Raw genomic sequence first — 14,613 nt, 5'->3', positions numbered from 1 at the left:
GAGCCCAGAGCACATCATCTCACTCCACCTGGCCAGCTGAGGGTGTGGCCTGCCTCACAGAGTCTTAGAGCTAAAAGAACCCTGATGGTCACCAGCTCCGTCCTGCCCATTTTACAGGTGTGGGTGTGAAGGCCCAGGGAGGGGCCGCGCAGCCAGGGGTGGCCAAGCCAGGACCCGAAGCCCAGGCTCCGGACGCCCAGCCTGGAGCTCTCTCGGTCTGCGCCCCCTGACCCCCACCCAGCGCCATCTCTGTCCGGCGTTGAGGTCTGCATTTGACGTCTAAGCAAGGGGCACCTCCAGGAATACAACGTCGGTTAAAAATAAAACAAAGGGAAGCTGCCGTTCCCGCGGGCCCCGGGGCCTCCTTGTAACCCAGGAGCCCGGCTCTGCCTCCGCGGCATCTGCTTCCCGAGGACACGTGGAGAGCCGCAGAGTCAGCCGCTGGGCTGCAGTGTGACTTTCATAGCTCACCTTTGCCGTAAGGGGAACAAAGCCCGGGGCAGCGCAGGGCTCATGTGACGTGACTCAGGATGAATTTGGATGCCCTGAGCTAAAATTAGCCAATCTCGTTGCTTCCAAAGGCTTCCATTGTTCTTGGCCAATGACCAGCCTGAAACTAGGCCCCGTTTGGGAAGTCCGGCGCGCTCGCCCTGCACCTGCCTGACCCAGCTTTCAGGGCTCCCCCAGCCCGCGCAACTCCGAGAGAAACGTTAAACAAGATTAAGAAGTGACGCTGTGGTTTCTCTGAGGTGTTGGAGCAAGTCCTGTCCCGAGGCTGCCGGGGTTGACCTTGAGGGTGTAGGAGGATCCCCCTGGAGAGGAGGTGGCAGGGGCCAGGGGTCACCCACCCAAGGCCACCGCCAAGAAGGGAGTCAGAAGTTGGGTGGGGCGAAGTTGGTTTCTGGGGCAGTGTTTCTTAGGTACTTGCCACGTGCCTGATGTTCTAGCATCGCGGAGACCCGTAGTAAGCAAGACAGATGCCCACGAGGACCTGGGCCAAGGTCTGTAGGAGGTGGGACAGCAGGGCACAGATACACAAGGAGGGCGATAAACGAGACGTCCTAGGGAGGAAGGAGGCTGAACCGTACTTGGGGGCATGGTGGTGGCCCCATTTGGACAGGCTACTGAGGAGGTACATCTTCATTTTCCCAGATCTTGGGGCTCCCCCAGAGGTAGCCCCTGGGACAAGGATTTGCGTGCCGGCATTTTACCTGAAGACGATGCCAGGACGCACGAGCAGGGGAGAGAGAAGTGAGACCAGGCAGGGAAGTCTCCTACCTGCAGCAAGTGTGACCAGGCCTGCTAACCCCATGGGCAACTGGAGTTCAAGCCCCCGGGGGACTCAGGGAGACATATACACAGGGGAAAATGCCATGAGTTTGTGGCACAAAAGTAAATTTCACTCTCATACCAGACTCCCATTCCAACATCCCAATGGTAACAGCTCTAAACACTTCCTAAAATACACCCTCAAATATCAGTTAGGAATGATTTGTTTCCAAGGTCAAGAAACCCTACTCAGACTTCATTAAACAAATAAATGAACAAATAAAGAATTACTAATCTTATAACTGAAAATCCAGGTGGAGTTCAGGTGTGGCTTAATCCAGGGGTCGGCCAATGTCATCAATGTCAAACAAACAAGCTTAGATAGGCTGCATCTTCCTTCTGCCTCCCTGGGTGTGTCAGCTTCACCCTCAGGCTCTCCTCATGGCCACAAGGTGGCTGCACAAGCTCCAAGTCTCACACCCTCACTCCACCAAGATATCTGAAAAGAGAAAATCTCTTTCCCCCAGAATCTCAACTGTGTGCTTTTCGGTCTTACTGGTCCTGGGTACGTTATGAGCACCTCCTTGAGCCAACCCCTGTCACTATACTGATTGGTTTATGTTTGTCGGGGCTCACCCTGGAGAAGACAGGATCAATCCCACCCAAACCACGTGGTTAGGAATGGGGAGGCTGAGGGGGGGAACGCGTGCAGGGCAGCAACCCAGGGCAGCAATCCCAGCATCTGTCGGGTGCTGGCTGGTGTCAGGCCCTGTCCTGCCACTTCACGAGCATCACTTAGCCCTCATAGCAGCCTTCTGAGGAAGGTACTATTATCCCACTTTACAGATGATGAAACTGAGGCACAGTCGCCTGATTGTCCGTGATGGATTCGGGATTGAACCCTGGCCTGTCTGGCTCCACACTCTGCGCTCGTAACCTGCGCTGCTCACTGCCTTCCAGAAGCCCCAGATCACGCACTGGCACTCCCACATGGGCTGCGTGGGGTCTGCCTCTCCCTACAAAGATACTAAGGTTAATAATTCTCTCCGTACGACAGTATTCCAGAGCTAAGACATTTGTTTTTCTAGAAGCCTACTTACATGGGTAAACAGCCTGTGGCCTGTCCGTACCATGGAATATCAGCCATAAAAAGGAATGAAATCCTAACACACACTACATCGCGGGTGGACCTCAAAACGTCACAAATGGACGAAGCCTGTCACCAAAGGTCATGGCTGTATGATTCCATTTATAAGAAATGTCTAGAACAGGCGAATCCGTACAGGCAGAGGGCAGGTGTGTGGTTGCCAGGGGAGGGGGAGGGGGAGGGGGAGTCACTGATTAATGAGTCCAGGGTGTCTTTCGGGGTGATCCCAATGTTCCAGAATTAGATAGTGGTGAAGATTGCACGACTCTGAGAATATACTAAAAACTATTGAATTGCACACTTTTTAAGGGTGAATTTATGGCATGTAAATTATATCTCAGTCAAAAAAGGAGGAGGAGGAAGAAGAGGAAGAGAGAAGCAGCAGCCATCAGCGGGTCCGTGCGGGAGTCGCTGGCCCTGACGCGGGGAGCAGAGCTGAGCAGCCCTCACCCTAACCCTAACCCTCACCCTAACCCTAACCCTAACCCTCGCCCTCACCCTCACCCTCACCCTCACCCTCACCCTAACCCTAACCCTAACCCTAACCCTAACCCTCGCCCTCACCCTCGCCCTCACCCTCACCCTAACCCTAACCCTAACCCTAACCCTCGCCCTCACCCTCGCCCTCACCCTCACCCTCACCCTCACCCTAACCCTCGCCCACCCGGTCCGCAGGCTCTGTCGGGACGGAGTCCGTCCAGGTCACAGTCACACAGACAGGCAGGGCTGGAAGAGGCCTTAGTGGCATCACCGGGGGCCACGTGAGTCCATTTCAGCACTGTCGTAATGGAAAGTGGCATTCGGATTCCACACCTGGGACACATGGAAGCCTCCTCCCCGCCCCCTGTGCAGAGAGAGGGCCCCGCACTCTGCTCTTGGCCCAACACACTCGGCTACGATGGCAGGTCTCAAACACCTTGTTTCAAGAAAACCACCGACCCAAAGGCCTTGAAAACTTACAAAAGCTGCACACAGATGTTCACGCAACTTTATTCACAGTTGCCAAGACTTGGACGCAACCAAGATGTCCTTCCGTCGGTGACCGGGTAAGCACACGGAGACACGCCCGGACGGTGGAAGATTATGCAGCACTGAAATGAAATGAGCCGTCAAGCCAGGAAAAGACATAGAAGAAACTTCAATGTGTTAAACAGGTAGATTCGGGCACGTTAACATTTCCCAGTGTGTTTGAGCAGACAGCGGTTCATGAATCTGGCAGCATCAGACCCCAAGCGGGTCAGGGCTCCACCGAGGGGGCTCAAGGGGGAAACTTTTGTAAGGTGTTCACAGAAGCAAAACAAGGGGAATATTTGATTGATTAAAGTGGACAGGAAGTCCCTAGTTAGAGGTTAGTTGGCGGTATCTTATTGGTAAAATCTCCAGTTAGAGGTTAATTGGTGGCTGCTGATTGGTTACACTGAAGTTTCATTTTGCAGTTTTCATTGGGTTTGATTTGTTAATGTAGGAACCCAAGGGGCAGGAGCCGTCTCAGCCAAACGGCCTCCCAGTTAATTATTTTAACAAATGCATATTACTAAGCGATCGAAGCCAACCTGAAAAGGCCACGCACTATAAAACTCCACTGTGTGGCATTCCGGAAAACGCGAAACCAGGCAGACAGTAAAAAGACCAGTGGGTGCCAGGGATTCGCGGGGAGGAAGGACGGACAGGCAGAGCACAGAGGGTCTGCGGGGCAGTGCAAACATGCTACGTCACTGGAATAGTGGGTGCACGTCACTGCACACGTGTCCAAACCCATAGAATGTACAACAGCAAGAGTGAACGCTAGTGTCCGAGTGACAGTGACGTGTCAATGTAGGTTCATCGGTTGTGACAGACGTACCACCAGGATGCAGGACGTTGATAACGAGGGAGATTGTGCACGTGTGGGGGGGGCAGGCGGGAAATCTCTGTACCTTCCTCTCACTTTTGCTGTGACCCTAAAACCGCACACGCACAAAGGCCACCGAGCCGAGGGTCTCCTGTGTACCGAGGCCCCAGGTTAAGACTTTAGGCGCCTTATTTCATTCCATCCGCAAGGCGACTCTGCAAGGGAGGCCCTCATTTGGCAAATGAGGAAACTGAGGCAAAGAAAAGTCCCACTGATAAGAGCAGACTCAGGATTCAGACTCGGATTTGCTCGTCCTCTTGTCACCAAACCACACGGCTACGCCCCCCAATGCCGTCCTCACCGGCGTCCTATAGTGATGGGACGTCATGGGACCCACCCTAGCTGTTGCTGGGCTGTCGCCCCTCCATGCCTGCGGCGAGGTGTGGCCTTGACAAAGCCTGGACGATAGGGAAAGTGAGCAGAGGGGCATGAGGACCTGCAGGTCATCTTCAAGAGGAGGCCACCTGCTCTTGCGGTGAGTCCTGGACCATCTAGCCTGGACTGGCTTGTGCGGAATAAACTCCCAGGAAAGCCGGAGCACTTGGCTGTCTTGGTCATAGCATCGTAGCACACACCCGCGCAGGCACCGGGCCACCGGGGAAGCCCAGGTCTCCCAGGACAGCCATGCGTGCAGTAGCAACCTTGGGTTTTACGGACACTGAATTTTAAAAATGTTTTATGCAGCCACTTTACTGAGACATGATTCATGTACCACTCACCCACGCGTACAATCCACTGGTTTCAGTATATTCACAGAGCTGTGCAGCCGCCATCGTGTGCGATTTTACAACATCTTTCACCACTCCAAAAAGACGTCCCACGCCCGTTAGCAGATGCCTCATTCCTCCGTCCTCCCCGCCCTCGACGGCCACAGATCTGTCTCTGCGCATTTGCCTATTCCGAATATTCCCTTTCAACGAAACCGTCGCTGCGCGGCCTTTTGCGCCCGGCTTTCTCACTCGGCGTGATGCCCCGAGGTCTCCCCACGGCGCAGCGAGGACCGGCGCTGGGCTCAGTTCACGGCCGCGTCCCCCCCACGGTGGGAACGCGCCGGGTCTCCCTTTACCCTTTCATCCGCTGATGGGCGGCTGGGTTGTTTCCTCCACGGGGCCGTTGCGAACGTCTGCGTTCAGACCTTCGTGCGGACGTCATTTGTTCTCTCGGGTTTGTCTCTCGGAGTGGATTTGCCGGGTCACATGGCAACTACACTTAACCGTTTGAGGAACTGCCTGCTTTCTGCAGCGGCTGCACCACGTCACATCGCCGCCGGCGGAGTGTGAGGGCTGTGATCTCTCCACGTCCTCACCCACGCTGTCACCCGCCTCGTGGGGGTGAAGTGCCACCTCGCCAGGGTGTTGATTTGCACCTCCCTTGGCATTCGACGGCAGGGCCCGTTAGTTGGGTTGCTTGTCTTTTTATTACTGAGTCGTGAGAGTTCTTTATATATTACGGATACAGACCCCTTATCAGACGTGATTTGCAGAAGTATGTTCTCCCATTCTGTGCGTCCTTTTCAATTAATGGTTTGCTTTTAGGCACAAAGGTTTTTAATTTTGATGATGTTCTAATTTTTCTATTTTTTTCTTTTGTCATTATCCTTTTGGTGCCACATCTAAGGCTTTGCCTAACTCAAGGTGACAAGGTTTTACTGTTACATTTTCTTCTAAGACTTTCGTAGTTTTAACTTTTAGGTGAGGTCTGCGATCATTTTGAGTGAATTTTGGTGCACAGCAGAGAAGGGAAGGGTACGTCTTCATTCTTCTGCATGTGCATGCCCAGGAAAAATGGATGTTTAAATCACTTAATGCCGTATTTTGTTTTTTAAACAATAATTTCACCCTCAACTGCGGAGCAGGGTGACAATAAGGACCTGGACAATGTCCCCCAGGTCCTTATTGACTGATTCTGCAGAGCAAAGGGGCTCACCACACCAGGGAACTTCTCAGAATGTCTTCTGAAGTCCTTTTTTAGGACAGAGTTTCTATTCTCTCCCACTAACCCACCTCTGAAACGAGTCGCACTTCCCGCAGACTACGCACTTGTGATCGACCCTCACTCGGGAGGTGGGAAACTGAGGATCGGAAAGGTGGCGCAGCCCCGTGGCCTTCTGGGTCCACGCTTCCACGCGGTGCACTCTGCCCTGGGGTGGAGGAAGACACGCATGGACTGCTCCGTGTGAAGGACACCCAGGGTCCAGGAAGGCTCCCAGGGCCGCAGGGAGCGAGGATGGAGTGACAGGGAAGGCACCGGAGGAAGCAGCCTTGAGTCGTGCCAAGTGAGGTTACGTCACGTCCCAGTTCGAGTATGCCAGTGTTGGCAAAACCGCGCCCAGAGGGGATTAGGCCAGGCCGGCATCAACGCTCTCTGTTTCAGGAGCATCATCCGTGGTAATGAATAACCTGAGTCAAAGGAGCTGAGCGGCTGTCTCGGGAGGAAAGCACTGGATGGGCAGATTTATGCAACGCGGGGACAAATATTACTTATTTGGCAGAACACAGCAGTGTTAATGTCATTTTGAATAATTTGTTTACCCAGTGATTATGTGATTAATGAACACCACGGGCTCGTTGCATGAAACTGAAGTTTGAAATGGCTGGTATATTTCTAGATCTGGTTGTAGTCACCATTGTGGTATAAAAAGTAAATCAATTTAAATTATCTCCCGGGAAAAACAACGTATAATAAATGGGCTAATTAATAGGTTTGGGTGTTTTAAAAAGCCTCTCCCATTCCTGGAAAAAAAAAATCAAAACCATGAGAAGTAATTATTTCAAGGTTGAACTGAGGTTTTTACAAGGTAAGTAACCTATTTGTTTTCTCAGTGAAATAAGAGGTCAGTGCTTACCTGGCTTTGGAGACCCTCCCAGCTGGTTCAAACTCCCTCCCTCGGCAAGAGGCTCAGCTCCTGTCCTTTGCACGTGCATGCTCCTGAACCCGCCTCTCCGGCCTCTGGCAGCTCCTCCTGCCTCGACTCCCCTCTCCTGCCCTCCCACTAGCCACTTTCTCACCCTGATGTCCCCAGTTCTGGCGCTAGCTCCCCAAAGCCGATGGGCCTACAGCTCTTTCCCTTACCGGCAGGGGGCGAGCTCCCGACAGCCCCCACCCCCACCCCCGCAGCAGTCAGGGAACGGCAGAGCAGAGGGAACTTCAGGAACGATATCGCCCAGTCCTCATGTTATAAATGAGCAAATTGGGACCCAGAGAGGTTGACAGTTTCACCCAAAACCACAGAAGGAAATCCAGGGCAGCCCTGGGTGGCACCCGACACAGAAGAGCTTGGAAGTCAGGCTGCGGCTGTGCGCTCGCCTAGCAGCCACCCAACTTCACCTCGCCCGTTTCCTGACCCTTACGCCGGGGCGATGACCACATCTACCCTGCAGGGCCGGTGGGAGGTTAAAATGGACCAGCACACGTGAAGCCTCGGGCCAGGGCCTGCTGGAGCCCTCCGACCCCTAGCTCGTGCATTTCCTCTACTCCCATCTCCCTTGGGTCTCCCGTGTCATCGTCACCGTGGGAGAGGGGAGCACGGGCCCCGGGGCCTGCAGTGGACGGGCTGGGCAAGAACAGATCCCTGGCGCAGCCCTCTGGGTACTTCTGTAGACGAGTGGAACCTGCGCACGGAGGTTAGGGGCTGGCCACAGCCACACACCCAGTGGCAGAGACACAGGTTGGAGGGAGACGACCCAGTCTCATGGCTTTGACATCAGCACTGGCCCTGTGTGGCAGCTCTGGAGGGAGCCATGTGTCAGGGTTCTCCAGAGAAACAGACCCAACATGTACGACAGACAGAAAGAGATTTATTCACTCGATTATGGAGGCGGAGGAACCCACAATCTGAATGCTGGAAGCCCGAGGAAGCCAGTGGTACGGTTCCTGCTCAAACCTGAAGGCCCGAGAACCAGGGCACCAGTGGTGTAAGTCCTGGTCAGAGTCTAAAGGCCGGAAAACCAGGAACTCTGAGGTCCAAGGGCAAGAGAAGATGGATGTCCCAGCTCAAGAAGAGAGAGAATTCCCCCTTCCTCTGCCTTTGTGTTCTCTCTGGACCCTCAATGGATGGGATGCTGCCTGCCCACCTTGGGGAGGGTGGGCTCCTTTGCTCGGCCCATTGACCCAAATGCTAATCTCTTCCAGAAACACTTCGCAGACACACCAGATATAAAGTTACCCGCTATCTGGGCATCCCTTAGCCCAATCAAGTTGACGCATAAAATTAACCATCACACCATCTTTGCCCAGCACCCTGAGGCCCATCTGGGAGAGCTGCCTATGGTTCTGAACCCTGGAACTGCTGGAGTGCAGGGAGCTCAGTCATAGGGCGGGGGTCACAGGGCCGGCCGTGGTCCTCAATCATCCCTGGCCCCAGCTCCCTGGACGTCAAGGCCAGTGAGGTTCCAGGTGTGTAGGAGTGTGTGCACCTGCACACCTGCAATGTTCACTGTCTTCTCTCCCCATCCAAGGTCCACAGAGGGCCCAACTGCCCTGTGGGCTCACTGTACTACCCAGAGAAGGGACGGAGAGCCACCAAGCCTGCACCTGGGAGGTGGCACAGTGAAGGAAGCAGGCTCTGGCAGGCCAGGACAGCTGAGGCTCCCGGCCAGTGACTGTGGCACCCAGGAGCCCTTGCTGCTCCCCACAGGTTGGCACAGCCCTGCAAAGCGGGGATTCAGAGCCTCCACAGCCAGCAGGGGCAGAAATGCGCCCACCCACACTGCCCATCCTGCCAGCACGTGGACTCGGTGGCCTCCCCAGAACATGGGCTGGAAAGCAGGAGCCAGGGAAAGTCACCTCCCCTCCCAAACCTGCTCCCACACCTGTGAACGGGGGCAACAATTTAGTAACTCTGTGAGGAAAGGACCCAGGTGACAGCCCAGTGATCACGGGGCTCCCTTCACGAAGGGGCCTGGCTACCCCCCGCACGGGCGCGCACGCACACGCAGCCGACTACACAGAGAAGCACCAGAAATGCTTTTTTATTCAAGCCCAAATGTGCAGCAGCCCCCGCCCAAACACGTTAGGCCCCTCCCTCCAATGCCAGCTTCCCGCTGCACACACCCATGCTCTACCCGCAGCCCGCACCCCTCCCCACACCCTCAGAGAAGGTGCTGCCCCAGCAGGGGTCCAGCTTAGCTCAGGAACCTCGGCCCCCTGGAGTCTGCCTCAGTTTCTGAATTTGCCCAGCAGTGGCTTTGAGGGCCAAGCCCCCAGGCCCTGCTGTTTGAGGAGGAGGGACAGCTGCCGGCGAGCCTCCTGGTACGGCCCAGCCTGGGGCAGGAGACAAGAGGTGGGGTGAGAGGGGGCGACAGGGGGGTGACAGAGGTAACAAGGGGTGGCGCGGGGGTACAAGAGGGTGGTTGCTGGGGGGCAGGGGGTGCAGAACCCAGAGGAAGGGGCTGGACAGGAGGGGACTGACCTTGGCGGCCTCGTAGGTCTGCAAGGCCAAGAGGTGGGGCCTCCCCGCGGCTTGGGCAGCCTGGCGAAAGGCCCGGAGAAAGGCGGCCTTGCAGAGGCGGGAGGGCGGCCCGAGGGCGGCGCTGGGTGGAGAGAAGACTCCACGTGGGCCAAAGCGAAACGAAGAAGGGCCCAGCAGGCCCGCCCCGTGCCCTGCCCACCACCTCCCCTCGCGCTGTGACCGTCTGTGGGAGTCACAGGGGACGCTCAGGCACCAGCTGCCGCCGCAGAGCCGGTAAGTGGCTGAGCTGGGGTCAGAACAGGGACGGCGACTCTCTCTCATGCTCTCACCCCGCTGCAGGGAGACCGGCCCCCCTCAGCCAGCCCCAGGGGCCCTTCTCACTTGGACTTCACACGCCCGGTGGCCACGTCCACGACCTCAACATGAGGGTCCCCCAGGCTCCAGTTGAGGCTCAGGCCGCGGCAGGTGTCGGGGGTGGGCTCAGAGGGGGCCACCGGGGGCCCTGCAAACAGGTGCAGAGCGGTGCGGACGTAGGGAGGGGGCAGGCATGGCTCCAAGACCCTGTCCAGGTCGGGCCGGTTGTGGATGACCCTGCTCAGAGTCGAGGGGTCATGGCAGGGGTCAGCTGCGGGCAGAAGGCACGGGACAAGCTGAGCTACCTCCACGCTCACCCAGCCCACCCGGAGCCCGCCCTTGGCCCATGCCGGAGCCTCACCCAGGACAAGGCTGGTGCCGTAGAGTGGGGGCAAGAAGTGGGCCAGCAGGGCGCCACCCAGCCCCAGCATGGCCCAGCGTGCCAGCTTGTCGCTGGCCGAGAGGCAACCAATGTGGGTGCCGTGGAGCGCAGGCGCCACGTAGCACACAGGCTTCAGCTGCCCGCCGATGTGGGCCTGCAGGCGGAAGGCCGGGTCATGCGAGAGGCTCCCCTCCGAGGCCTGGGGCAGGCTGCAGGGCAGGGGGAGACAAGAACACTGGGGTCAGGGTGCTCTTCTGACCCCACCCCCACCCAGCAGCCCAACCAAGGGACCCTTGGCCCACGTACTAGATGTCGTGAGCTGCTCCCTTGGGGGTGTTGCTGACATAGAGGTGCAGGAAGATCCGGGGCTTGAGGGCGAAGGGGGGCCCGGGCCCAGTCTGGGGGGCCAGCACAGACCGCTCCTTGCCCTTGGGGCCCCCCTGCGTGGCCAACAGGAGCTGCCGGAACAAGAACCTGGGAGTGACAGGCAGAGGACGGTTGGGGCTGCCACGTGCTGACAGGGGCTGCAGCAGAATGCCCACCCACCTGCCCCTCACCTCAGCAGGGCCCGGCGGGCGACGACCAGCCCATGGCAGTCATGGAGCTGCCGGCCTGAGAACTCCAGCCAGCCGGCACAGCTACTGCTGCCTGTGCCCAGCGCCACCAGCTCGTAGGTCTCCTTGGCGTAGCCCTTGGCACCCAGGATCTCTGTGCAGGGAAGGGTGGAGACGGCCCAGCCTAAGGCAAAGGACCTGAGGGAGGCCTGCCAAAGGGCGAGGGGCCAGGGCAATCCCTACCCCTCTCCAGGATGACGGCAGCCACAGTCCCCTTGCAGGCCCGGTAGGGCGAGCTCTCGTCCAGCAGGCGGTCAAAGCCGGCGCTCACCACAGCCGCGCAGCGCTGCTCGTGGGTCACGATGTTCTCTGCGCGAGGGCGAGAGGGAGCGGGTGGGGATCCCACAGGCCATGCCTTTCTCCTTGACACCACGGTTAGGGTCACCAAGAGCGCACCTACCTACACTCAGGGAAGCAAGTGGAGTCTTGCCGGGGGTCTGGGGGGGTTCTGGAAGAGAGGCATCGGGGGGCCAGTTGCCATGAGTGCAGGGTTTACCCTTCCATCCTTCAGCAACCCGAGGAGGACAAGAGGGGGTGTTTTCATCTTCCAGACACAGAAAGTTCCACAAGCTGCTCCTTTAGCCGTCCCTGTCCAGTGTGGGAGCTACTTCAAGGACATGAGAGCAGGACCCAGATGGTCCTTGCCATGACTTACCCCTTACATACACACTCCTCAGCTTCCCAGTAGGGCTGCAAATCTCGGGCCTTTGTGCCCAGCTAGGGCTCCTTACCTGGCGCTGCGTCACCTGTGCTCTCCAGATGGCTCCGGATGTAGCAGAGCGCAGACAGAGCTGCCTGCTGTTTGGCAACTGCCTTGCTATCTGAGGTACCTGCAGGGCAGACCACCCCATCCAATTCCACGCACACAGAGAAGGGGGAAGAGGGACCTGGGGAAGGAGGGGGGTGATAGAAGAGCCCTATGTGGGCCCTTTTTAGGAGGGGGGTTCCATGCCTAGCCCCCTGGCCCCTGCCCAAGCCACAGTAGCTCTCACCTATGTTTCTACCTGACATCAAGGACAGCCAGAATAAGGAGACCCTAACCGCCCTTCCTTAACCGTGGACTCCATCCACACCAGGCACTGCACGGCGCTTTTGCATGCCGTGTGCCACCATTAACTCAACCGAGTCCTCAGCAAACTCCTCCAAAGTAAGTACGGATGACTACATTTTCACAGCTGAGGCACAGGGGTGGGCAGTGTGCTGGAGGCAGGGCCAGGGCCCAAATCCAGGCCCATCTCGTGTCCATGCTGCCCTGTCCTCAGGATGAGGGCCCCTGAGCACACTGCACAGCCTCCTGCCTGGCACCAGGCACATCATTTTATATTTGAAATTTTTTTTTTATCAAACACTATCATTAGTTTGAGTATTACTTGTAACACAAAAGAGACAGAACTGGGATTTCTTGGTCAAAGGGTACAAACTTATTTAAGTTCACAGTACTTGCTGCTAAATTCCAAAAAGGACTGCCTTTGTAGAAGGGAACCTATTTCAGCATTCCTCACTAGCACCGAGATTCATCTATTTTAAAAGGGAGTCAAAACCAGCAACTATAGGTAGAGGTAGAAGGAACGTTGGCGTTAGAAAACCACCACGCAGCAGCCATTGCAGCAGTAACCAGGTCTGGAAAGAATCATCAGTGGACGATTCACTAAAACCATGAGGTGACAGTGACATGGGGACAGGATGTTTGCACGATCTCCAAATGTCTCCCCTCAGATGACTTATGAAGCACAAAGGGGAAAGCGAAGGCACCTGGCAGATGTTACTCAAGCCCTCACAGCTAACTAACATCACTAAAGGACAAACAGATCACACGCCTCCTGACTTCTGCATCAAGGACTGGACATCACCCGGGTAACATACAGCCTGAGCCCAGTCCCAAGGAGACAGGCAAACCCGAGTCGAAGGACATTTACAAAACTACTGCCCCTTACTCTTCAAAATGTTGTGCAAGACAAGGGCAGGCAGGAACTGTTTCAAATAAGAGGAGATTAAAGAATGTGACAGTCTTGGGGTAGGAAAAAAATGGCCATGAGAGGCATTACTGGGACAAGTGGTAAAATCTGAACGTCGATAATAATTAGATGATAGTGTTATATCAATGTTAAATTTCCGGTTTGATAATTGTCCTATAGTTATATGAGATGATCTTGTTCTTAAGAAATACAGACTAAAGGCTGGGCGTGGTGGCTCATGCCTGTAATCCTAGGTCTCTGGGAGGCCGAGGCAGGCGGATTGTTTGAGCTCAGGAGTTCGAAACCAGCCTGAGCAAGAGCGAGACCCCGTCTCTACTAAAAATAGAAAGAAATTAATTGGACAACTAAAAATATACAGAAAAAATTAGCCGGGCATGGTGGCGCATGCCTGTAGTCCCAGCTATTCGGGGGGCTGAGGCAGGAGGATCGCTTGAGCCCAGGAGTTTGAGGTTGCTGTGAGCTAGGCTGACGCCACGGCACTCTAGCCGGGGCAACACAGTGAGACTCTGTCTCAAAAAAAAAAAAAAGAAATACAGACTAAAGTGTTTAGGGATAAGGACAACGGTGTCTGCAATTAACTTTCAAATTAAAACTGTTTGAGTTGGGGGGTTGAGGGTACGTACTGACAGCGAGCAAAGCAAACAGTAATGATTATACAATACCTCTACATGGTGTGTATAGACAGTATTGCCCTTACCAAACTGTGTTTAATAATATCTTTAAGTCAGCGGATTGGCCCTCGTTCAGGTATCGCCAATGCTGGCCTGGCAACTGTAATTGCATGTAATTGGCCCTTTTAGAAAGTGTACAGAAATACCAGGTAGCGTGGGCCCTTAGCCTCCCTGGAGAAACAACATTCACCTCCCCGTGAGCCTTGCACAGTTCGATGTCTGCGGTGGCTGACGCCCCGCAAACACACGCTGCTCCCAGCGGGGTCCACCTCGAGGCCCCAGGATCAGTCCAGCTCACGCCCCTTCTCTGGCGCCGTGTCAGCGTGGAGACCCCTGTCCCGCCTGCCCCAGATGCCCCTCCTGCCCCAGATGCCCCTCCTTCCATCCCGTGGCTTATTCGAACCCTCGGACTCCCACCCCGGCCGCCCGGCCTCACCTGCCGGCTTGTCCTCGCGGAAGGCCAGGGGCACGCCTCGGAGGGCCGCGTCCTGCGCAAGCAGGGCCACCGCCTGGCCCGGGGCCGGGTCCTTCAGCTGCAGGCTCAACGGGCTGGCTGCCGTCGGGGAGTCCCCGGCGGGCCCCGCGGGGGGCACGAAGACCCTCGGGGACCTCCCCATCAGTTCCCCCAAATCTTCCCGTGCCGGGGCTGCCCCCACTTCCCCCACTCCGGCCCCCGCCCCGGGCCCACCGTCCCCCAGCGCCAAGGCCTGGGGCTGCTCGCCCCGCTCTTTCTCCTCCTCCGCGCGGGGGGCGGGAGCTGGCTCCCAGGCATCTTGGCTCTGACTGGCCGCCCGTCGCCAGGGCCTGGGCCCTGGGCTGATCTGCAACGACGCCGCCAGGCGGGGCTTCCTGCGGCCGCCATCGTCAGCGCCCAAGGCCGCGCGGGCCGGAGAATCCAT

The 14,613-nt window shown here is 56.6% G+C and overlaps 1 protein-coding gene across 1 annotated transcript; it reads right to left on the bottom strand.

Annotated features, from left to right (window-relative positions):
• Window positions 1–9,464: 9,464 nt before the first annotated feature.
• Window positions 9,465–14,613, bottom strand: ADAD2 (adenosine deaminase domain containing 2). The gene is made up of 10 exons (XM_012648180.1): window positions 14,151–14,613; window positions 11,814–11,954; window positions 11,468–11,515; window positions 11,251–11,376; window positions 11,011–11,161; window positions 10,760–10,927; window positions 10,433–10,662; window positions 10,099–10,342; window positions 9,718–9,838; window positions 9,465–9,569 (listed from the first exon to the last, which is right to left on the bottom strand). Exons 1-10 carry the CDS (start codon window positions 14,611–14,613, stop codon window positions 9,465–9,467), a joined length of 1,797 nt encoding a protein of 598 aa, XP_012503634.1.

The sequence above is a fragment of the Propithecus coquereli genome, unplaced genomic scaffold, assembly GCF_000956105.1.
Source record: "Propithecus coquereli isolate 6110/MARCELLA unplaced genomic scaffold, Pcoq_1.0 Scaffold280, whole genome shotgun sequence".
Taxonomy (NCBI): Eukaryota; Metazoa; Chordata; class Mammalia; order Primates; family Indriidae; genus Propithecus; species Propithecus coquereli.
Note: the sequence above shows the minus strand (reverse complement) of the source record. Positions and strands in the feature narration are given on the sequence as shown.

What these genes read in the sequence shown, in the direction of transcription:
- ADAD2 (XM_012648180.1), bottom strand. Translation starts at nt 14,613, where the DNA reads ATGGATTCTCCGGCCCGCGCGGCCTTGGGCGCTGACGATGGCGGCCGC. An exon ending in TGCCGTCATCCTGGAGAGGG is followed by an intron (nt 11,162 to 11,250) that starts GTAGGGATTGCC and finishes TTCCCTGCACAG; the next exon opens with AGATCCTGGGTGCCAAGGGC. An exon ending in CGGCACCAGCCTTGTCCTGG is followed by an intron (nt 10,343 to 10,432) that starts GTGAGGCTCCGG and finishes TTCTGCCCGCAG; the next exon opens with CTGACCCCTGCCATGACCCC.